The sequence below is a fragment of the Paramisgurnus dabryanus genome, chromosome 3 (genome assembly GCF_030506205.2).
Source record: "Paramisgurnus dabryanus chromosome 3, PD_genome_1.1, whole genome shotgun sequence".
NCBI classification, from domain to species: domain Eukaryota; kingdom Metazoa; phylum Chordata; class Actinopteri; order Cypriniformes; family Cobitidae; genus Paramisgurnus; species Paramisgurnus dabryanus.
In genome coordinates, this window is record NC_133339.1 from 50,010,268 (window position 1) to 50,036,399 (window position 26,132).

At 38.8% G+C, this 26,132-nt stretch overlaps 1 protein-coding gene across 1 annotated transcript in view; it reads right to left on the reverse strand.

The window, feature by feature from the left end:
- The window catches only part of usp36 (ubiquitin specific peptidase 36), a 136,562-nt gene that overhangs the window by 94,519 nt on the left and 15,911 nt on the right, over positions 1–26,132 (reverse strand). Inside the window, exons 2-10 of the mRNA XM_065249936.2 lie at positions 25,742–26,003; positions 25,421–25,642; positions 24,986–25,096; positions 24,683–24,785; positions 21,735–21,802; positions 7,622–7,692; positions 7,258–7,340; positions 6,627–6,738; positions 6,401–6,541 (exon numbers count right to left, since the gene is read on the reverse strand). Coding sequence (XP_065106008.2) covers positions 6,401–6,541; positions 6,627–6,738; positions 7,258–7,340; positions 7,622–7,692; positions 21,735–21,802; positions 24,683–24,785; positions 24,986–25,096; positions 25,421–25,642; positions 25,742–25,994 — 1,164 coding nt within the window. The 5' untranslated portion in view covers positions 25,995–26,003. The remainder of the gene's footprint in view (positions 1–6,400; positions 6,542–6,626; positions 6,739–7,257; positions 7,341–7,621; positions 7,693–21,734; positions 21,803–24,682; positions 24,786–24,985; positions 25,097–25,420; positions 25,643–25,741; positions 26,004–26,132) is intronic.

Below are 26,132 nucleotides of genomic sequence, written 5' to 3' on the forward strand. Positions count from 1 at the left end.
AGTGACTTTGGGGCAAAGCTAAAGGTGATTGCTGATAGGCTGTCCCAATCAGTGGCGTCTGCACAATCCAATCACGTTTAAAAAAGGGAAACAAATTGAGGGTTTCCGAGATTTTTCTTTTTTTTGTAGTAACGAGTACTTACGGTTATGGATAGAAATGTAGTGGAGTAAAGAGTACAATATTTGCTTCCCAAATGAGTACTCCCCAAAAATAATACTCCAGTAAAGTACAGATCCTTTAAAATTGTACTTAAGTACTGTACTCAAGTAAATGTATTCTGTTACTGTCTGGCTCTGGTTATAAGCACACTGAGGCACAGACTGAACTTTATAAAAAGACCTGCAATTTAAGAGGTTTCCTCTTAAGCGCTATATTAGAAGCAATCTTAACTAATTTATATTTCGTCGATGTTGGCAGGTGAATCACTGATTATTACAGTATTTTTTCTTTCATGAAATTGTTTGGTTTTTGAACATCACAATCATGTTGGCACCAAGGCTTTGAACCAGTTCAAGGAACAGAAACGAAACCAGAAAATAATGGTAACCAGTTAATACCTTTTTTTTCCGTTCTTTGACAAGATTTCTTCGCAATATGACTATGAAGTTCACTTCCGGTCGTTGTTGACATGAGAAGCTTGACACCAGCAAGTAGCCTACTCAAGCCCAGGTCTCTAATGCTCAAATCATAAGAGGTAAATATTGTAGGCTACCAAGTTTCTCAAGATTTTTTTATACTAATTAGTGGTGTAACGGATCGCAGTTGAACAATTTTCTGTACACACAGCCGCACATGTGTTTGAATGTGTCCGGTCCAACTCCAATCAAACGTGATTATCCCGATGCCCTTCAAGGATCAGAACTCTTGATGTATAAAACACATTTGGCACTGAAAAACAATGTAATTTTCACTTTATGTGGACCGACTGTTTATGCTGCATCATCTTCCCGAAGCGCCGTTTGGAATCCGTACTGCGTCTGTGTGTGCACGTGTTTAAGTGCACTCAACAAATGTAGGCATGTCAGAATTACAGTTATGCTGCTTACATAATGTAGCCTTTTTTAAAGTTTGATGACAAGATAGAGACTTAAAGAAAATTATGTAGACTAATAATTTAAGTTTAATGTCCAAATGATCAGCCTACTTATTTGTATGTCCCACAGCTTACATGGAACGTTATTAACCGGTTCAGGAACTTTTATTTTTGTTCTAACCAGTTCAGGAATGTCAACTTTAGGGTTGAACCAAAAACGGAAATGTTAAAATACTGTTTTGGTTCTGAACGAACCAATTCTTCTGTGTCAAGTGAATCAATCAGAGCTCAGTGAGCGAAACGCATTACACATTGTCTATAAAATCATTTATTTATGACTGGCATGAGGTGATGCATTTATATAAAGCAATAAGAGAAGCGGTTGCTGCTAGTTTAAATAGAGAGGGGAAATATTACTTCACATAAGAGCTTTGCATATTAAACAAGCAAAAAATACTATAAATGAAAATCTAACAATATTTTGTATATTAAATCAGCCCAGTAAAATTATGTCCATAGTTTACATCAACACGAAACTTTTTTATAATTTTGAATAAATTATGAAGTAGTATGTTCAAATTAGAACAAATCATGAGGACCCCTATTCTACTTCCACTGTATGATAATACAGCAGTATTACACATGCTCTGCTAAGGTTTAACATTGATATTTTAGACAAATTATTTGGTCACAGCTTTAACATGTCAGCACTCCATACCCAATAATGATAATCTCAGAACTTTGTATGGAATTTAACCATTTTAGAAAGGTTTTGGAGACAGCCAGCAGTAAAGAAAAAATTTAATTGCTGCAGTGTACAAGACATATTCAGCATGCTACGGTTGTGCCGATAGACGATAGTATCGTGTATCGATGATCTTCAGACATATCGCCAAGACGATAGCGGGCGAATGGTTATCATTATCATCATAGTTTTACATTAACATCCACATTGCATGAGTTTCCTCGCATGAGGGTTTGTGGGCTTCACTTTACGCAGAGAGCTTGTAGAGAGAGAATTCCGTCTTGCACGTACCTGCACTTAATGCGCGCGTCTTGGACTCCTTCTAGCACTAAATCCAGCTGCGCTTCTATCCGTCTCACGTGCACGCGCTCTCGCATCTGTCCGAAGTCTAAACATAAACTAAAGTAGTAATCCTTATGTATTTGTTCAGTTTAATGCGTTTCATGCGAGCTGAGGCAAACTTTACTTTTTGTTTAAAATATGACCAGCTGCATATTGGCGCCTCTCTCAAGTACGTGCGGAGAGCTGAGCTCTGTCAGAAGTCAGATCACTAGGTATTAATCCTGTTTATGATATGCATTTCAATGAGTTGTAGCAACACGTCCCTCGTGTTTAAAATATGATTGCGTTTAAAATATGATCGCGTTCCGCTGGACCAATGTGTTTAAAAAGCCACCTCTGAGAGCACCACTGTAGCCACGTGTAGCCTTCTGCAACAGCACTAAACAAATGCATTGGATTGTTTGTATGTATGTGCGCGCACGCATGTGTGTGTGTGTGTGCAGATGCATGTTTTTACAGTTATTAAGTAATCATGGTTAGGGTTTTAATGACGCGCTCGCATTATATGGCATCAGTTTTAAGAAGGTGTGGTCATGACGATGTTGCTCTTGTTCTTTTTTTGTCCACCAATCAAGGGACTTGTTATAATGAGTCAAAAATTAACAAATAAAAAAAATGAGTAAACTACTTCCCCCACCCCCCGATACTATCGTGTATCGCCGATCTCACAGGCTGACAATAGGACGATCTCAAAATGGGGCATATCGCCCAACACTACAGCATGCATAAAAAAACTTTTGACAACACCGTCAGGTTCTATCTCTGACAGTGCTGATGTGTAAGATGACAGAGTTCACAAATTCTCAAATTCTTTTAATTTGGTTATATAATATTATTTAGGATATTACACGCCTCCAGTGATTGAGAGCAGAGAATCCTGCCTGTTTTTACAAGATTCTGATAACTTATTTTTTTATGACAGTTTTCTATCATTCAAATTTGGCTGGGTTGTTAAAAACAAAAAACATTTTTCTGTGGTGCCTTGACCAAGTTAAAAAACTCAAAAATATCTCCTCCTCAAAAAACAGCTTATACTAAAGCCAGTCTGCTAAAATGGCACGATTTGGAATGGGCCAATATGACGCTATAGCGTGTCCTAGTCTAAGCTAGAAGAATCTAGTTTATATATTTCAAAACCATTTAGCAATATAAATAATGTTGTGAGATTAACTTTGTTACATGCCACAGACCCCACAGATGAGCCTACTTGTAATGAATATGATTCACAACACTATTATCCTAAATTCATTCATTACACTACTAGGGTTGCTGCGGTGACAATTTTCCCACCGGTTAATCAGCACGTGACAAACCTGGTGATACCGGTATCACCATGTGGGAGGGGCTTATAAATGTGCATGCAGACGTACGCATTTTACTTTCAATTACACAACTGTTTAAATGCAGCGCTTGCTTACGCTGCGTTAAATCGCGTATGAATTTGCGTGCAATGCCAGTGCAACAGCTGGTTTAATTAAGTGCTTGAGTAAATGTGTGCAGGTAATTCTCACAGAACCCGCCAGTCCCAAGCAGAGCAACCGGCAACTTCTCCATAAAGCGCTGCTTGAATGATCGGTATATTATTACTTGATGAAAAACACAACAACAAAACTGATCTCACTTATATTAAAGATCATACATGTATATTATAAAAAAAGTGGGCACGCGTCTTCTGCCATCGTCTGGTCAGTCAGCTTGCCTTTCACACTCTGACAGTAAATGAAATCTGACACCTGCTGCTCTGTGACCTGATGCGCGTTCAGCTCCACTGAACTCAGGCAGCAGACACATTCAGTTGTTAGTGTTTGCCCTCTCTAAAGAAACTAAATGATTTAATTACAAGAAAATATCAAAACGACGGTGAAAGACGGTGTCGCGGTGGGCAAGTGTGAGAGACTGAAGCACCGGTAATCACCGTTTCACCGACTATCCCGACAAGCCTATACATTAGTTGACCTGAAAATGTGAAACTGTTTCCATTGCAGTTTTGCAAAATTTACCTTTTCCAAATTGTCTGAAAAACTACCTTGCAAGTATAAAAAGTTTTGTGATATACAGGAATTTTGGGGCAAATTGTAGGGTAATGGAAAGGTAATGTAAGCGCTACATAAATTAATTTGGATTGAATTTATATTTTAACTTCTAACCAGATAAGGCTGTGACGGTTGTAATTACCACCGCGGTAGTGGAGTGTGACCCGCGGTGGGGAAGTGCGCCCTGCGGTGGTGTGCTCTTCACAAATTATGAAAAATATAAAGTACAATCTCACCCAGTGAGATGTGTTCAGGTTCATGTTAACGCAAACAGCCAGCAGAAGCAGAGTTAATGCGCTATTTGCAAGGGAAGGCAACCGATATCATTGATGACCTGCTGGCTTGGGGGCGGAACGAGGCAAGATATTGTATGTTTCTCAATCTGAAGGCTGTAGCCTCCGGAGGTCGCATGTGCAAGTCTTATTTCATAACATTAACCATTATAAAGTTGACTATTATTCTTTGTTAATCATACATTTTTGTAATATGTTTATGAATTGCAAATGTATGAACATAATAAACCAGGATTGAGAAACTGACGTTTTCTCTTGGTCACTCAAAGTTGCGTAAAAGTATCAATCTGCACTACCAAAACACCATAACGCGTTTTCAGCACGGCTGGAAACATAACCACAAAAAGGTTTTTCACTTGTCGTTGTGACGGATGGAAGTGCTACAATAAACAAGTAAATAAATAAATAATGACGCGCTGGATTTATTTCAAGTGCTAGAAGGAGTCCAAGACGCGTGCATTAAGTCCATGTGTGTGCAAGAAGAAATCTCTAACAACATTCATTGCGTCACATCCACAAACCCTCATGCGGGGAAAGCATGCAATGTGCATGTTAATGTAAAACTATGATGATGATGATGATAATACATTCGCCAACTATCGTGATGACTATTGCCATGAAAGCCTGCCATTGGCAATATTTTTTTTTTTTAAGATCTTCTATCGGCACAACCCTATGAGGATCAGATATCCGTTTCTTAACAAACATGCGTGTTCATATGTGCAGACTTCTTTTCCGCCTGAGGCTGATTGTCACAACTTCAAGCAGGTTACTTAGCAACAACAGATGCTTTGGAGCGTCCATGCGCTTTGGAGGAAAGCAGCACGGTCAAGTTTTATGCTTGTTTTAGATGCGAAATGTGAAGAAATTGAGCATAATGTGCATGGCCATTTCGGTGGGTGCTGCTCGAGCCCCGGAGCAACTACGAGATCTGCGCCTATGTGCGTGTTTATTTGATCACTTTCATCCGTAAAACAACACACAGTCCAGTTGAGGAACCTTTTTGGGGTTATGTCTGCACAGCACTGAAAACACATGTTGCTATGGTAGTTTGATACTTTTTCGCAACCTTGACCAAGAGAGAATGAGTGCGTTTACATGCACAGAATAAGCGGATAACTATTAAAAATCTGCTTATTATAGAAAACTGTTTTCATGCGTTTACATGCAAATTAATAAGCCGGCTATGCAGTCAATTGCGTTTACATGGGACTTGGTGAATTATCAGTTTTCTCGCAGGCAGTGACGTCACTGCCTATAGTACACAATAGTCGATCAAAAAGTCAACGACTTATCTGTCTTAAGCTGTACTGTTGTATCTCTTCTCGTGTGCGCAGAACCTGTAAATGTAACATGAACTTCTATTTTAACAGTTTCTCTGCAAACTGCTTTAGTCGAGCGGAGACTTTTATGCGTTACTTTGCGCTTACTTCCGCGTGTGACGTTTATCTTTCATATGCGGAGACATGCGCACATGGACAAAACCGTGAGAAAGCCGGTTAAGGTGTTTACATGCCACGCGAAATCGGCGTAATGAGCAAAAAACTACCTGTGCCGATCGTTTTTTGCTTACGCCGTTTATGAGCTTTCCCCGATTAAAGAAAACTGTTTTACGCGTTTACATGACCCCACGTGTTATCAGTTTATTAAGCATAATCGGCGTAAGACTGTGCATGTAAACGCACTAACTCTCTAACCTCATTGTTCCGCCCAAGCCAGCAAGTCATCAGCAGGTCACGAAACTAATATTCACGAGGTAAGACATGGCTATTTAAAGTGACCGCTCGCTCTCAGCGCTTTGCACGTGCATTGCATCAAAACCGCTTTTAGAACCAAAACCTAAGAATTTTTATTTTTGCGGTTGCGGTTGCTTTAAAAAAAAACTGAACCGGTTCCGAATAAGAACCGGTGCTCGGTTCCCAACCCTACGCACCACCGCGGTAAATTTCTCACCTTGACGTAGCAGTAGTAATGTCCAGCGTGGCAGCTATACCCAGAATGCACCAGCACAGCATAGAGGCCGTACATCACAGCATCACCAACACTCTGAGACATGTACGGACGGATGTTGAGGACTTCTGGGTAACCAACATCCTGAGTGGAAACATCAGTGTGGAAATGAGTGGCTTTATCACAGACCGCACATCTACATGCCTATACACAGTAACGGTATAAATACCTTAGTAATTTTCCCTCCACTAAAGTTGGCGAACCGTTTGAGTGACAGGGTCAGAACATTTGAAGTCCGGTGCACTGTAAACCGCTTAGTTGCTGGAACCATCTTCTTACATCTGCAGACAAGAGAAACCGTGTGACATATCCACAAACAGAGCCGCAACTCTCTCACTCAATCACATTGTCCTGCAGGGATGTGTCTCAGGTCCTTCAGTCTAAGTATTTGGATTGGGTTTTTTTTGGAAGTTGACTTACTACATAACTAAGGGGTCATTCACATATTGCGTCTTTTGCACGCTCAAATTCGTTATTTCAAATGTAGGTGCGCGGCATGCACGTTCATAAAGCGACACGGTTGCGACATGCATGTTTTTTCCAGGCGCGTCCGCCTCGAGTTAAAAACACCTAAACTTTTCAGAATGCCGCAAGCGCACCGCAGGTCATGTGACAATAACCTACGCGCCTAGCTTTTTCCACGTTTTAGGCGTGACATGTGAACGGCCCCTAGTGCTATCATTTCATATTATTATAACTTCCTGTTGTAATGATTGAAAAGAAAAGCAGATTTGGTTTTAATTTAACAGTTACAAGTTACTTTCAGTATAAAACTTTCTCATGGATATAAATGTACTCACTTGGCACACATGTAAGCATTCTCACCACTCAAAACATCCGGCTTTACAAACAGCTCCAGAGCACGAACAATGTTTATTGCTTGCTAAGAAAGAAAGAGAGAAAGAGAGAAAGAAAGAGAGAAAGAGAGAGAGAGAGAGAGAGAGAGAGACAGAGAGAGAGAGAGAAAGAGAGAGAGAGAGAGAGAAAGAGAGAGAGAGAAAGAGAGAGAGAGAAAGAGAGAGAGAAAGAGAGAGAGAAAGAGAGAGAAAGAGTAAGAGAGAGTGTGTGAGAGAGAGTGAGAGAGAATGAGAGAGAGTGAGAGAGATTCAGTTTTCTGAGCTGGACACCTGATCGTTGTGACACAACTGGAATAGAGAATCTTACCCGAATCTCCAGAGCAATATCCAGGTATGGGTCATAGGTATCTGATACACTTTTACACACTGAACACTTCACTGTAAAGACAACATGTCAACACTGACACAGCCATTCACACACAGCTGTTAAGGGTTAAATATTTGAGTGCTTTATGTATGAGTTTATTTATGCATGACTGGATCAGATATTCTTCAGTCTTTTAACAATATTTATATATATATATTCTATGAAAATATACAGCAGCAAGGTTTTGTTTAGTATTAGAGGAACAATCACAAAGTAAAAATCTTCTTAAAAACAGACAATAAGTACAAAATAACAATGTTTTCAATAGGTTGGATTACATTTCTTTTTACATGAATACATTAAAACAACATTCATGACATCCGTAAGCCATGAAAACATAAGGTTTTAATGCTTTCCTATTCACAACACGAAAGGATCAAATGACTTTAAATGGGTCCCTATTATGCAATTTCACTTTTTACTTTTTTAGTTTGTGTGTTTGAGCATAAAAATCTGCACTGCAAAGGGAGACAGTCTCTTAACCCGAAATAATTGTTTAAGGACTACTACTTTTGCTGTATGTTTTGACGCAACAACAGCAGGAATTTGCATAAAGCTTTAAGTGGCACAACACCTCAGTCCAGCCACCCATTAAAAAGGGGGCTGGACCGAGGTGTTGTGCCACTTAAAGCCTCGTTTATACTCACGACTCGCTCTGCATCGCAGGTCTGGAGGTGTGCGGACAGAGAAGACCATGAGTCTTTATAGTCGAATGTTGTTGCCATGGTGTCAAGACGCTGAAAGTTTCCCCTTGGATGCAGAACCTCTTTGTTCAGCCTTCGTAGGGAGGTCGGACTTGGGGAACAATGGCTAAAAATTATTTTTATCTCTGTTCCTGAAAATTTTTACCCCACATCCTACGTCTTTGTCTTGCGCATTTTACAGAGGACAACTTCCTCAATGTGAGTGAATATACAAAGGCTCATCCTGAAAGATGTAGCAGGATAACGTGTTGATTATGGAGCACAACCTGTAATTAGGTTTTATTCTTTGGTGATGCATTTAAATTGTAATTTTTATGTTCTAGTGACAACAAAAACAAAGGGCTTTAGTTTAATAATAATAATAATAATTTGTTATATTTATATAGAGCTTTTCTGCAGCACTCAAAGAGCTTTACATATGAATGGGGGAATCTCCTCAACCACCACCAATGTGCAGCATCAACCTGGTTCACTAAAGATCAATTCATACTGATTGACAAACACTGACAACCCCCCCAAACTTGTATTTAAATCTAACACCTGACTTCAAAGGGGCAGTGTATCAAAAAATCTATTTTAACTTGATACTTTGTTATATAAGAGGTCATCATACTTAAATAAACATCCTACAAGCTCCAGAAGTACAAACGTCCTTGTAACTATAATACATAATTTGGCGCCAAGAAAACAGTCAGTTCAGGAATGTGCCAATGTGTGATGTCAATGAGATTTCTATCCCCACCTTAAAATTCAAATTACAAGGACTGCTTTTGTAGTCCCGCCCACAGCTTTGCATGACACATGTGTGGGCCAGAGGCAAAGCAAACCATGCAGTTTCTCAACAATCAGTAAACAAGTCTTTAAAGATTGCCAAATGTAACCAAAATTACTTTAAAAAAATGTTTTCCATAGAGACTTTTTTAACGCAGTGATCTGTTATGAGTACCCATGGAAACGGAGTGTTCGGTTGTGGAAGAACACAGACGCTGTATAACCTTCCCTCGGAAACTAACATTAGGAATGCGAGTTGTATAAAGGGAATGTTAGGACACTCACATAGACATCCTTTGGAAGAATGGTATGCGGAAGTAACATTGTGTAATGCAATTTAATTAGATTTTAATCTGTTCATTAAAAACTGCTTCTGATCTCCTTCCCTGTGTATAGCAGCATTAACAGCGTTGCTTTGCTTTCGGTCTCCTAAGTGTATTTGCACCCTATCAGATCCACTGTGGATGTCATTTCGTTGCGTTGGCAGCCAGCCTCGTCTCGCATGCATTAAAAGCCCAGGTGTTTGTTTGGCATCGAGCATCGTTGTGATCATGGCTAGACTTCTGCACACTCGCTTCATTTTTTTCTTCATTTGTGTTTTGCACAGGCGCCATAAAACTACCACCCAAATATATTAAAGGTCAGACAATGCAAAAACATAAATACTGAACAATTTACAAATAAACTGGCTAATATTAATTGGACTAGATTTTACTTAATTCCTTCTGTTGAGAATGCATGGGATTTTTTCTATTCTGAAGTTAACAATGTAATAAAAAAATGTATTACAATGTACTTCAGCCTCTCTAACTTTTTAAATTTTTATCTAAAAATAATTTTGAAACCTGGAAAATGAAGCTCAAAGTGTCTTCTATCTAATGATACCACTGTTATGCTTATACTCTAAATGGTTTAGTTAAAATATTTTCATGGTTTGGGCCAGAGTGGAGGTGCTTTTCAAGAGGTTAATAAATCAAATAATGACTGTATCACAAGGCTTTGAAGCGGTTCCCAGAAAGCAAACCAGAAACTTTTGATGTTTTGCAAGGAACAGAAACAAAACCAGAAACTTTTAAGAAATATATGTTCCGGAACAGAATCGTTTATTTAAAATAATGGTAACCGGTCAATACCCTTATTTTTTTTCGTTCTTTGACAAGATCTCTGTGCAATATGACTCGGTGAAGTTCACTTCCGGTCGCCGTTGACTCATCGGAGAAATTAGAGGCTTGCCACCAGCAAGTAGCCTAACTTACTCAAGCCCAAGTCTCTAATGCGCAATCATAAGAGGTAAATATTGCAGGCTACCAAGTATCTCAAGATGTTGTTTTTTTATACTAATTAGTGGTGTAACGGATCGCAGTTGATCCGTGATCTATCCGGATCACGACCCACGGTTCCGCTCGCATTCGATTTGCAGATTAATACGCAAATTTAAATAAGGTGATAGTTGATCATTTGCACGTGTTTCAAAGGCTTGCAAATTACAAAATTAACAAGTGATTTTAAACAATTTAACCACAAAAAGGCATTAAAGTAAGCAGTTTCCGTACGCACAGATGCACATGCGATTGAAAGTGTCTGGTACAACTCCAATCAAACGTGATTATCCCCATTCCATCAGAACTCTTCATGTATAAACTTGAGAGTTGCGCTACTGTGTCTCATACTGTAGTCCATTAAAATACATTTGGCGAATAAAGCACTGAAAAACAACTTATTTTCACTTTATGTGGGGGGACTGTTTATGCTGCATCTTCCCGAAGCACCGTTTGGAATTCGTTCTTCTTCTGTGTGTGTGTGCACGTGTTTAAGTGCACTCAACAAATATAGGCATGTCAGAATTACAGTTACGCCACTTACATAATGTAGCTTTTTTATGTTTGATGACAAGATAGAGACTTAAGGAAAATTATGTAGACTAATAATTTAAGTTTAATGTCCTAATGAGCAGCCTACTTACACGTATTTAAGCACTGCAGTTTTGAAATAAGTTAGTTATTTTAAGCTAGTGCTGGGCGATAATTCGATAACGATAATTTTACCGATATAAACTTTTTCGATAAGACGATAAGGACAGTTCGATAAGTGATCGATAATGTTTACGCACTGTGCGTAATGTTGCGCGAGCACTTCCGGATGCGGCACGCGCTCTTGGTTTACCATCACAGTGACTTGAAGGAGCGGAAGATGAGGCAAGTTATTCATTTATTAGTAGAGACCTATGATTTTCACGATGCGGATAACGCGGACGGAATCACGGAATCCAAATGCGCGGAAACATTTTCTTGTGTGTAATGTTGGACGCGCAAACAGGGTTCGTCAAACACAGCAGACACAATAGGTGCAGTATACTGTACTTTCATTCAGCGTCCGCCTTGCGCACGCACACGTCCGCACAGCTTTAAAAGTATATTTACAGGAAATTCACAAATTCAGAAAACTGAGGAAAAGCAGCAGATCCACCACTGCAGTGAATATAGTGTTTGCGTATGTGCGCTCCAACAGCAACGTGACACTCTTGACATCCATTTATCAGCGTGTATAGCTCGTATATGTATAACACACGCGTGATCACTGAACTAAGTTTTCTTTCTTGAACATAAACAGCTGTTATTCAGTATATTGAAACTTAAAGCAGTATGTCTTGGGTCTTAAAGTGACAGTAGTCTGCTGCTTTTGTGTCAGAAATGTGTTGAATTCATAACAAATAGATTTACATTTAATACAGATGCATTAAAACAAGATTTTAGTATTTGTATTTGTCATGATCTGAATAAAAAGTAGTTTAAAACCATTATTAACTGGCTGGTTTTTAGAATTTTCATTCAGGAGCAAAAATCTGCCTTTAAATTTGACAGGAGTAAAGATTTGTTATTTATCATGATAATTATCGATATTGACTGATATGGAAAACATTTTCTCGATAATTTTTTGGGTCATATCGCCCAGCCCTATTTTAAGCCATTGAAACAAACCACAGATCTGTATGAGTGCGCTCTTTCTGTGTGTGAGGAGCGCGCAAGTCACGCAACCGCTGCTCTTTCTGTCTATGAGGAGCGCGCAAGTCACACAACCGCTGCTCATTAAGCTTGTGAGCATTTTTGCCACTTTATTGGCCTTAAATAGATATATGCATCAAAATTCCCATCTTTGCAAGTATCCTCAAAAACACGGCCATTTAAGGCTTAGGGGAAAGTGAACAGCTAAAGGTAAAAAATTTGGTCTTAAAGAGGAAGTTACCCCTTATTTATTATAATTTCTTTATTTAATTTTGTTTGTTTTTATCTTCTTTTTATGCTTGTATAAGGTTTTTGTGAGAATTATAAACATTTCTATGGTATTAAAGATTTTAATAACAGAAAAACCTTATTAAAACAAAAAACTCTACCGTGATATAGGGGTTGAACCAACTGGTCGACCTTAATGCAATGTCGTGACGCTTTAAGCCTGACGTCGACTAATCGCGTTGATCACTATACTTTTTTTATTTATTGTTGCATTGTTTACATTAGGGATGTTAACTGATGATGTTTGACCGATGGTTGACCTATTATATTATATGCTATTATAGACAGTGGACTAAATGCTACTACAGTTAGTCATCTCTTTCTTTCCAAGGTCTTTTTGTATGAAGTCAACAAATACCTCACAGTCAGTTATTCATAACTGGCCTGTTTGTACTGTAAAACATTTGTCACGATGCCACTGTGTTTGGTTTCGCACGCTTACAAGGTTTGCGAAAAGTTAATGCTACAGGCTATTTTAAAAAATAAATTAATAATCCTCAGACATTATTTTTACCACTTAATTAAGTTTTGCTTTGTAGAAAGCATTTCTTTGGAGTGAATTTCGTTTTGTATAAATTGTATCTTAAAGGTGACATAGAATGATTGAATGGGGTATTTATCCTTGTTCTGTGATGTGACATGTAGACAATTTTTTTTGTTTGGGTCTGTAATGCCTTAGAAGCTTCCTAAAAACCTCTCTCAGATAGCTCTATTAGGGTGGGGGATTTTAAACAAGTGGTTTTGCACCTATTTGGCTCCCCCTACTGGCTCAACTTGCAATCTCATTACTGATTGGCTGACTTTGCTGCCACTCAAAAAATGCAGCCAATTATTTTAAAGTAGAGGGGCAGTTAGATGCCTGTGATGTCATAAGCATCAGTTTTTCAGATTGGGCTGTTTTCTGGCTGACATTTCTAAAAGAGGAATTTCTATAAGACTGAGATGTTTAGCATGTTTAGCACTTTTTGTAGGTTTGTGAATGTGGGTAGACTACCATTATTCAACAAAGACAAGGTAAAAATGGTTTTTCATTCTCTGTCCCCTTTAAATAAATGTTTCATCAACCAATTGCATGTATTTAATAAATAAAAAGCAAATAAAGCAGAGAATATAATAACCGGTCCGTGCATAAAGGCGCCGGCACGGCGCGTTCACTTGCATTGCAAACTAGAACGCACCTCATAATAAATGAATAAAACTCAGCGTATGCCTATATGCCTCATACATTAGCATTAAATATATTTGCTGCAATTGTTCTAGAACAGACAATGGCTTTCGCGCACACAGTGAGTTAGGCCCGCCTTGGCCGGTGCGTCTTTTACGCATTCTGAAGGTGCCCGTTTTATCAATTGGTTCAATCGTGTTGCAGTCTATTAGGCAACATTCCGCATAAGATGGGTTTAGATTTGGAAATGCATGACATCTACATTTCAGTGGTAACAGATAAGGTGATGATGATCATCCTGTTTTTATTATTGTTAGCACTACCTCAAACTAAAGCGCAGTCTCTTCGGAGATGTCATTTTCTTAAATGAGTGGCAGCAATTTTCAAATGAGCTTCACAAACGCTTTTATTTTCAACGCAATCACTTTGTACCTAAACTATTTCGAAACTAAGCAGCCATTTGTCCTCCGATTCGGCGCCGCGTTTGCGGGACTCATTTTCTGCGTTGTAGGGGATTTAAAAAAGTGTGTGTGTGTGTGGGAGCCGGAGGCAGAGCGCAGAGAGATGTGACAGGGTTGCGAAATTGCAGGCGTGGCTCGAAAAGGCTGTTATTTCAAACGGCGTAGCATATTTTAAACGGTTTCAACCGGCTAATGAGGCTTGGTGGCCGGTCAAGAAAATGTTTAGTTTTCGCCATCCCTAGTTAACATTAAGTTGCAACATAGGAGCTGTATAATTTTAGCATTGTTATGCCGACATGTATTGATAAAAAATGGTTTAAACGGGAGTTATTGTTGCATTGTTACGGTAAGTTGCAACATAAGCTGTATAATCAGCATCTGTATTAATGTTCTGCTAATAAATTGTGGCATGTTGAAAAGCAGTCCCATCTCTTGTGTTTTGTATGATTGACATCAACTAGTCGACGTCAACTTGACTTTGATGTCATAACAGTCGACTTTAAATATTTTGAAGTCATTCAACCCCTACCGTGATACATACGGTTATCATGATATAAAATTAATCCTATCGTGATAGAAGATTTTGGTCATATTGCCCACCCCTAGCTGACATGGAACATTATTAACGGGTTTGGTAACTTTTTTTGCTCTAACCTGTTCAGCAACGTTAATTTTAGGGTTGAACCGAAAACGTTAAAATACTGTTTCTGTTCGGAACAAACCAATTGGAAAAAAATCTGGTTCAAACTCCTGCTTTATTAATAGTATTATTGATAATGTTATTTCTGATCCTCTTATGATCGCTCAGGCATTCAATGCACATTTTTCTCAAATTAGTAGTTCAATATACTCTGATTATTTAGTTTCTTTAAGTTCATTAAATCTAACTGATGGATCTTTTTGATTTTCAAGAATTCAGCCATCTGAAGTATTTCAAGCCATCTCTAAATTAAAAAGAAATGGTAGTGTTGGACCTGATGGGTTGGAAGCCAAATTTCACCATTAATATTGGATCTGACAGGAATGGCACAGCAGTATTATGTGAACATTTTAGTAAGTTACTATGTTTCACTATTGCTTTTATTAGAGATCACTTGATATGTTCTGATTGTAACATCCGTGTCTAAGCATGTATGTTTGACGATTTTAATTTACTTAAAACATTAAACGATAATAAAGGTGCAACACTTAATAATACAACTGTAATATAACAATAGAAATATACATGGTTAGTGATAAGTAAGGACTTACCAGCCACGATTTAGATTCTGATGCCCACTTACTGTGTTGCATACAGTAATTTAGGCAAGTTGCGTTTGAAAGATCCAACACTCAACAAAGCTTTTTTATTATATAACTGTGGTATGTAACATCACGTGTATGTAAGAGCAACCTCACAACCACAATAGAAATATACAAAGTTATTGAAAAAGGACTTACCAGCCCCCGTTTAGTTTCTGAAGCACGCTTACCAGGGTCCGAAATTAACACCCGCCAAACGCCAAATGCGTGTAGATTTTCCTTTTGGCGACTCAATTCAAAAAGCTATCCGCCACGCTGGCGGGTGATTTTAATACCAAAATAGTAATGCAATATAATGTGTTTGCCAGTAACTAATCTGGGGACGAGGTGAACTAGTAGACAAAGACATTATTTACTATCCGAATCTTGCGACAATGTGTCGGGAGTGGGAACGGGAAGGTAAACAGTGCCTTGACCCGCGAGACTGGAAGCACTAGAGACTTGTACTGCAGCTAACTTGCGGTCTGCAGCTATCTGCTATCAGCTGACATGTGCCGACATTTATCGGGAGTGAGCCAACCGTTAAAACGAAAACTCGCAGACGAAAAGGGGGATGAGTTATATAAAAAAAGAAAGTTTTATGAGAAATGGAGTTTCAAGAGGCTGGCTACAGTATGATTCTGACGCTGCCGTGATAAGTTGTTCGGTGTGTTGCCAGTATGCTACAGATAAAAACAGAAACAACTCATTTTTAATCGGAAATAAAACGATGAAACTTGAGAATATTCGTGATCATGAATACAGCAAATGTCACATTGCATGCATGCCTGTGTCCCTGGCTCAATCGGAGCCTCTACTCCCGCAAACTTCTGTGAAAGCACCAATGGCAATTTCAACGCAGACCAGCAAGAAGATGAAGCTACTGTTTAGGACTGTACATCCCATTGGCAAGAAGCCCAGGCCACTTTCTGACTCAAGTGGATGTGCAAGTAAGTGAATTTTTTCCTCCTGTAGCTAGAGTAGTGTTTTTGTCGGTAGTTTTAAAAGATTATTTAGCAGACGTGGGCCAGTATTGGTTATTTCTCCGATTTTGTAAAGCTTTGATTTAATTCAAAATAATTATGTAAATACAGTAAAAAAATAAGCCTGCTAATGCTGACATTGAGAGCTCTATGCTTTTCTATGGCTCTGTAATATTAGGTTAATGTCCCTAAGAAAAAATAAGGATTTGCTGTGGGGTCAACATACAGAAATGAGAAGCAGGGTAAAGAGTTCATGCATTATATTGCAGAGGTAGAGAGCAACAACAACAGAGAAAATCTTAACACAAAATTTCTCTCCATCATGTCAGATGGCTCCACGGACAGTTCTGTGAAAGAGGAGGAGTTAGTGTATGTCAGATTCTGTCCCGAGGGCAAGATCGAGTCTAAGTTTGTTGGAATTAATGCAGTGGAGAAGGCAGATGCTGCAAATATAAGTAAAGCCATCAGCCCCATCATGGAGGGAGTGTGTGATGAGTGGAAGAGCAGGTTGGTCGCTCTGAGAACTGATGGAGCAGCAGTTATGACTGGAGCCAAGAGTGGTGTGGTCAGCCGGCTGAAAGGGGACAGGGCCTACATCATCGGAATCCATTGTATGGCACACCACCTTGAACTGGCCTTTCTGATGCCATCCGTTCTAACTTGATGTTTCAGACAAATAGAAGACCTCCTCAGTGGGCTCTACACATTCTACCACACCAGTCCACTGAACAGGGCAAACCTCATAAACAGCTTCCAAGCTGATGGGTAGGACACCTATTGCGTGCACTGGATCACTTCCTGCGAGGTTATCAGGGGCTTGTCCAGCACCTGGAACAGATATTGGTCTAGATTGCTACTGTATATTATGACTCCAAAAGTCCTCATCAATATGTGATATTAATAATAAAGTAAATAACAAGAAATAATATATAACAATTGACCAATGCTTTATACACTAATAAAACATGTCATTATTATTTTTTAACAGCAAATAATTGTCTATTTGTATGTCTTTATTCTTTATGCATTTTAGATTCAGTCTGCTGATGCCCAAAATGTCAGAGTTTTCCAGCAAGCCAAGGCCAGGAAGTACTATAGTACTGTGAGGGAGGCTGTTGTTGTCCACTTCTGTGGCTTCCTGAATGACACACTAACCCACCTGAGGAAACTGTCTGAAGAGGTCTACAATCACCATAGCAGAAGCCCACAGCTCCTTGTGCTCAACAAAGGCAGTACTTAAGACGTACAAAACCAAGTATGTTAATTTAAGCTGCAATAAGAAATACTTAGAGAATTAAGAGAAAGTATTACTTCAACAAGAGAGGGAGAATGTGAAAGAGTATGTGAGAATGTGAGAGTATGAGCCTTTTATCATCAGAAAAGGGCCCATGATGAAGGCCACAATGGCCAACAGCTATGAGGGAGTTTTGCTGACCGGAGGTGACAGCAAGACCCTCTGCCTCATTGTCTCGCAGGACAAAATGCTTGACAGTCTAGTGGAGAGTATGACTGACAGGTTCCAGGATGCCAGTGTAGGGGTTCTGTGTGCAACCAAGCTGGTCAGCTTCACCAACTGGCCAGAGTCAGGAGATGCATCAGCAGGTTACTTTATGTTTTGTATTACAGGGCAGTCAGGTAAGGTTCAGGTTCATGATCATATTTTTATAGTTTGAGAAGTAAAACTGCATGCATGTTGTAATGCTTGTTGTAATGTTGTATAACATTATTCTAGATTTTGGTGACACTGAGCTGGAAACCTTGGTGGACCACTTCAAGCCTGTCCTTGAGGCCTCTGGCATCCATGTTGAAAGAATCCCTGACCAGTGGACAGTCCTAAAGGTGCTGATATACCAAGAGCCACAGTGCCTGGAGAAGATATCCTGGTTCCATGTCAACAGAAGCCATCAGCATTCCTGCCCTGATTTGCTTGCTTTGGTTGACCTAGTCCTGTCCTTACCTGCCTCCACAGCTGAATGTGAAAGAGGTTTTAGTACCATGAAACAGGTGAAAACCGATTGGCGCTCCAACCTAAAGTCTGATACACTGTCAGATCTCCTTAAGGTCCAGCTGTCCTCTCCAGAGATCAAGGAGTATGATCCAAGCAAAGCTGTGATGCTGTAGCACCAAGACTCTGTCAGGAGTAGGGCTGTCACTTTTGAGAAATCAAATTCGAACGGATTTCGAATATCATGCAATGTATCCGAATATATTCGAATATCTAGGCGCCGCCCCCCCCCACGCGCATCAAAAACCCACCTTAATGGAGATTCAATCACAAAATTATTAACAGTGACAGTCATAAACAGGGTTGTCTGGATTACTTTTTTACTTAATGTTTGAAACAGCAGGTTATCAATTTTATGAATTATGAATTACAATTTTATATATATATATATAAAAAACATGATTCAGAACAGTTACAAACCATAACGTGACAACTTAAATAGCAACTTAAATAGCAGCAGGAGTATATAGGCAGACGCAAACGGAATTCGCGCCTGCAGATTTCGGCAGAAAACTCCGCGGAATTCCGTGGATTTAATGCCCGTTATTGACAAGCACACATATCCCGCGCTTGAGCGTGTTTGTGACCAGAACTGTCATTGACAACAAGCACACATACAAAGCCTATCCCGCGCGTTTGTGAGCCGTCATTCACAAGTACATTAACCCTGCGCGTGCTGTTTGTTTGCCCGTTTTCAATGATATAAAGCACAAACCCTTTGATACTTGAGATTAAATTAAACTTACCGCTTTAAGCAGATCTCACTTGTCGTCAATGTGACGAGCAATAGTCAGCACATGATCATTTTAAATCCATTTACAAGACAAATGCTGTTGCTGTTTTATATAAAGTTTACATTGCGTTGTAAAAAATATGAAATTATCTTCATACATGGTAATTTCATAATGCGAACGTATTAACACAAGCTTTTTATTCTGCTATAATATTTAACACTATAAACAATATGTAATTTTATATACAAACTATAGTTCTATCTTGACATGCACATGAGGTTCATTTTGGTCCCATTTGATTCCCTCTCTTGCGCACAGTTGCCGTCGTCGGTCTCACTCTCAGCCTCCTTCCTATTACGAGGTGTTACTGTAAAAAATGCGCTACATATGGCATTTAAAAAACCGGATGGTTTATTTATAGTTCGAATACGGATATTTCACGTCATGTTCGAATGCATATTCGAATATCGAATAAAAAGTGACAGCCCTAGTCAGGAGTAGGAGGCCAGAATTCATGGACCATGCAAAAGGGGTAATTGCAGTAGAGAGTGAGCAGGGGGATGAGTTTTAAGTTAATTAGATTTAAGTCAATTAGATGGTCAACTACAGTTTCTATAAGTGCTTTACAAATAAAGTTGATTAAATTTTGATCAATATGTAGATGTTTTTATTATACATTTTAAATTTTGCTCTGGACAATTTTTTTATGTTAGTATTAAACATAATACCTTATTATCTCAATTAAATGTACAAAAAATTTATGTATGTGAGACAAAAAAGGCTGTTTATTATTCTGGCCAGTAAAAAACTGAGCCAAAAAGTTAATTTCGGACCCTGGCGGTTACTGTGTTGTATACGGTAGCTTAGTCACATCGAGTCTAAAGTTTTGTTTCTACTTCACTGTACGCATTGTCATTTGTGTGTATCATCTTTAGCACCCAGAATCTTTTGTGGCTTAAACATATGTGTTCGGCTTAGGGCTGGGATAAACAATGATGTTTATGAGCAAAACATCTTCAATGCACCTTTTGATGGTCAGTGTAATTTTTATAACAGTGATTTGTTTAATCCACATTGTTTTCATGCTGTTCTAGTCCATGTAATGACAGATATAAACACAATTATAGACTTAAGAAGCACATACATTATTAAATCTGTTTCTCTTAAGTTTATTAAGATAGATAAGGATTCATTTAGTGCTAAGCAGAGGTGTAACGTAGTGTCCCTGTGTTCATTTGTACTTGTTTTTTTGGTTTAATTATATGTCTCTGAAATCTGTGGTTTACTTGTGTACCCTTGTTCCTAGTTGTATCTCCCTGTGTTGATTAGTGTCTCCGCCCCCTTGTTCGTTACCATTGACATTCACTGTTATCATGCTCTTCCCCTTGTTTGTTGTCATAGTCACTGATTGTATCTGCTCTGTCATTGGTCTTTGTCTAGCATTTATTCCCTGCCTGTTCATTCTTGGTTTGTCGTTCGTTGTATGATGTCGCATGTCTCTAGTGTTCCCTGGTTCTTGTTTTTACATTGTTTACACTTATGTTCTGTGGAATAAACTGCACTTGGATCCGCCTCTTGCCTCATCGTGTTGCTTACCTGGATTTACCCGTAACAAAAGGGTGAATGACAGCGCAGTCTTCTGGCAACAGTGTTTTTTTATACATGTCATTGCATTCTGTTAAATTAGTCAAAATCATGATTGTTTAAAAACACACTTGGCACGACATTTTATGGTAAAATTCACAATTTTTGCGTCAATACACGAGCATTTAAACCATAAACGAAGAACTGTCCCTTTAATTGAGCTTGAGCAGCGCAGCAAAAATAGAACCGATGATCGCAGCATTGCTGCTAAAGCACCGTGAGCTTGCGCTGCTCATGTGTGGGGTGTGCATGCTTGTTAACATGGGCGCTGAAAAAAAAAACATGCGGCGCTTATGCACTGCTCAAACTTGCGAGGAGCAACTTGCATTGCTACTACTCTCCGGCTCCGCCATTTTGGGTCTGACGAATCGACGCACATATACGTTGTCCAAGCACTAGTTCGGATGCTATTTTTACACATTAAGGTAATGACGGGGAATGAAGCTATCCAATCATAGCTGTGGGCGTATACGTCCTGATCTTCAATGCGGCCTGCCCCTTCAAATGACCATTTCTCCAGACAGACTCAGAATCATGTTACAAAATAGCCTATTACTTAATACACACCTAAGGGGCATGATATTTCTGGACAACACACACTAGGCGGTTAGCAAATCACAACACACTGGGTCAGTTAACTAATCTTAGCCCATTGTGTATTTCTGAAGGAGGGATTGCAAAAGGAGTAAAACTCAACAGCCTGTTTAAACAAGTATGGAAACAGCTGTGTAAAATAAAAGATAAAATATATTTAAAAAAAGCATCAACACCTATTGTTGTGCACCCCAAAAACAATCAAGAATTTGGAAAAAGCATAATAGGACCCCTTTAAAGCACATTAAAATCATTCCTATCCATTTTCCCAATGTGGAATCAATTTTTAAGCTACCTAATAAATATTTAAATCTCATCACCTTATTGAGTAAAACTACTTCAATTTCTTAATGCAGAGATGAGAAGAGCTCAATGCATCAGGCTTAGCTTTGACATGTATGTAGAGAGTTTTGTGCTTTACCTCGCGACCTCAAATAACCCCCAAATATCTGGTGGATCAGAGTGGTGGCTTGTGTCTGTCGGTCCAGTCTGAGAATAAATCATAATGTGTGTTATTTACACATGGACACAGACACATGCACACAAACGGCCACACATGCATGTGCATGTACACAGACACACACACACACACACACACACACACGTGTGGACACACACACACAACAATCTGTTGTGGTGTCCTGGGGTGTATTCCAGAAAGCAGGTTATGTGACTTACCCGGGTATGTTTAGGAGTAAGTAAGCGGATAACCTCTGCTTTTGGTTCCAAAAACGGAGGTAACTTTCGGGTTATGTAAGTAACCATAGCAACTGTCTCTCTGAAGATAACCTACTCCGGAGCAGGTTATGTTGCAGGGTAAGTTCATTTTAGTTAATGAAACGAGGCTCCGGAGGATGCCTGCGCATGCGTGTACTTATGATGAGCGTGCAGCGGGCGTGGAAGCATATATTTTGCATAATATTACAATATTAAAGCATTTATTTTATTACATTTACAGTCGCGAATATTTATTGCTGTCTTAAACCATTTACGATATTTTCTTTAAAGAAACATTTTTTTTTAACTCTTTCACCGCCAGCGTTTTTAAAAAAAGTTGCCAGCCAGCGCCAGCGTTTTTCATGATTTTCACCAAAGTTTAATGCCTTCCAGAAAATGTTCTTCTTTAAATATATAAACATACAATATACCAAATGAAAGAACAGACCCTCTGCTTTCAAACAAAAAAAACCGTTTCATCCTACCTTTAGTGGTTCTTTTGCAATCAGCTTTTGAATATGGGTAGGTTTTTGCAAAAACACCATATTTTGAGCAAAAAGCAGATATAATTCCATTTTTATGACGGACTTTTCATAGAGATCCCATTCAGCGCGATCTTTAAAACAGACACGGACATGCAGCTGCTTGCCATAGGGCAATACTTCCGGTTTTAAAAAGTTGCGGACCTGGTGGATAATAGCGGTATTGCGGAAAGACGGAAAATCTCGTCATTGGCGGGGAAGCGTTTTCTCTTAATTGACGAGATATCTCGTCAATGGCGGGGAAAGAGTTAATAACATGGATTGATATTTGTGATTCGACTAATAACTGTACATTTAATTATGTTCATTATTAATATATCTCCAAATATCAGTAGATGTATGAAACACATTTCCATCAGTTAATTAATGTTAACAAGTACATTTCTATTTAAATTTGGTCAATTCATAAATAACCTCATCTTTCACTTACTAGATAATTTGAGATGAATCTAAAGTTCTAATAAATTGTGTGTGCAAATACATTGTCAATATTGAGCCAGAAATCTTAACATATTTTACTTAAGTGACAATGTGCCAATGTTACAGTAACAAATAGAAACACATGATGCCTATCAAAATAATAATTACTGAGGGACAGAAGTTACCCCTGCCTGCAGTCTCTGATAGGCATGTGCATCTAACCTGACCCACAGAATGACACCCATGAAGCACAGGCACGATTTAACACTGACCCACAGAGTGACACAGGTGAAGCACAGCCTTCATTTGTATCATATTTATTTCTTAAACATGCACTTCAGATCTGTAGCCCCCTCTCTACATTTGATCTATAGTTGGTCTTTTTCTAAATCACCTTTTTTTCTTTAAAATGGGCCTTTTGTGCTTTCCTGAGCTATCATTTTTGAGCCAAAGGGAAATTGAGATATTTGGTTATATTAGATGATACAGGATATATTAGACACTAATGTAACATTTCTATTCTCCACTTCTGTCACAGCAGATCCTAATCATCCAATGCAAATGAATGATCATTTTTAGTGTAGTGTACTGAAAAGCATTACACAAAATTATTGAAAATCTGTAAGGACTGTAAGGAAGCTTTACAATTAAAAAAGGGTGCATTTATCAGATAAGTAAATGTTAAAAAAGATGGCGATACAGTGTCATACAATGGAAAGTCCAAAAACTAAACAGGGTGATTGAAATAAGTACAAGTAGTACAAGCAGTGAATATAATCATAGTGCATTTTATGAATACACAATACAATCATATCTAAAAAAAAACTGTAAATAAGCCTTATGACAGATTTATGCACTTTATGTGCAACAGCCCTTACAAAAATTAACCATGATTTTATTGGTGTAAAGTTGTGGTAACCATGTTTTTTCTGTGCATTGATTCAGCAAAACTATGGTTTTACTACACTTACCATGGTTTAACTATGGTTTTTGAAAACCATACTATGGTTACCATGGTTTTACTGTAACCATGTTTTTTTTTTAACTGTAGTAAAGCCATTGTTAATTTTTGTAAGAGAAAAGATAATCTTAATTATGTCAAATTATATCTAATTAGATATAATTAATATATTTAAAATCATATATAAAATCTATGATTATTTTTACAGGCTTTTAAATAATATTTAAATAATATTATGTGTATTTTTGTTGAGACACAGGTTCGTATTAATTAATTAATTTTATCTGTTTTGTAATCACGCACTTATATAACGTTATAAAACGTTGATTTTGACAGAAAGTATTGGTTTATAATGTTATTTCTCTTTTAAAAACTTTAAAGTTCTCTGATGTTTCCATGGTGACTCGTGAAATCTGTGATCTATTGACAATGCCTTTATGTTGTTACCGTGAGCGCGCATTAACTCTGGGTTATTTTCAGCGGGTTGATTGAACTAACTCTTAAACTGTGTTTTGGAACCAACATACCCAGAGTAAGCAAGTTTGGGGTTGATCAACCCAAAGTTCAGGGTTAATCTGATGGTAAGTTAACCCTGCTTTCTGGAATACACCCCAGGAGCTCTGAGTTTTTTCAATATATACATAACACAAATAATTAAAAACTGTTCATTATTCTTATGATCCAATTAAATGAGTTGATATGGTGGAATAACTGATGCAGCGCTCTTACTTTGGATAGCCATTCAGACAAGCTTTCTGCATGGCATCAATCGTGTAGCGCAGGAACTCGTGAGCATCCTCTTGGCTACCAAACCGGAAATGGCGAGCAATTTCTAAAAGGTCCAAAAAAAGCAAGTTTACATCCGACTTTACATAAGAAAGAAACAAGTTTCTTTCTGAAAAAGCAATTAAACTCCCCGGATGTATCTGGGAACTTAAGTTGATGACTCAACACTTAGTCAAAGGCCACCCTCAGAAGCACCACACAACCTGTAACTGTGAAATTAAGTCATTTTAAAGCGTTGTAGCTTACTTTTTAGGTCCCGGATGAAGGATACTGGTTTAATGGCGTTGCCAGTGTTGGCGAAGGCTTGGATGATATGATTCTGCATTACACAAATCATGCAGAATCCAGATTGACGACCTGAAGGGAACAAACAAACAAACAAACAAACAAACACCCTCATGATAAACAGCTGGACATTACAAAAATCTGATCTGCCATTCATCTGTGCAGTGCCACAGACACGCTCTCTATGTGAGCACATGATCACAAGCTGAATGACTTTCTCAACACAGGTCTCGCGTGTGCCCGGTTAAAGAGAATCTAGTTAAACTGTCAATCACAAACTACGCAAGTCACTGGTACAGACACTTAAATATAACCACGGTCACAACGTACAGGATCATCTGCTTACGTGCACACAAGTGTGTTTCTGGCCTAACGTTCAGTAAAGAGTTTTCTCACATGATCGGCTGTGCTCCTTGGAGAGAAGATAGTTGGCCAGCGGTGGGGTGTAGGTGAGACACTGCACAGTGGAGTTGAGAAAGCAGGTGTTGCCCAGGTTGTGGAGGCCAGCTCCCACCCGATACACCCGCTCCCACTTCATTGAGAGCTTGTTCACAGGAAAGAGCATCTTCTGTGGAGTAGGGATGCCATCACTCTGCCCGACAAGGCGGCTCTCTGAGACTGGAAGATAAACAAGAGCATGTAACTTCACATCATTCATTTTCTACTTTTAATTAAACTATAGCTGCATGTTTAAGATCGAGAATGATACGCTCTTACTTTGTCTCTTAATCGGAGCGGACTCGGGAGGTCTTTGCACAATGACTCCGTCATTCTTGGGATTTAGGATGACGTATTTGGTCTTGAGTGTGTCCAGCTGGTAGCTGAAACCTTTGCTGGCCGGTTCGAACTCAATCTTCTGCAGCAGGACTTTCTTTGCGGATGAAGCCAGCAGCTTGTTAAGGTCGCCCTCATCACCGGAGTCTTTGCGGCCCGGCTTCAGGGCGTCTTTCAGCTTGTCCACTATGGGCATTATGGGTCACTGGGGGAAACAAATGGATTTAAAGGTTAAAGTGAACTGCAAGGCTTCTCAGAGAATGTTTGTCTGGAGGATAACTAGTAGCCAGTTGATAAAACGTCTCAGAGAATAGGGCAGACTCGCTTCACACCG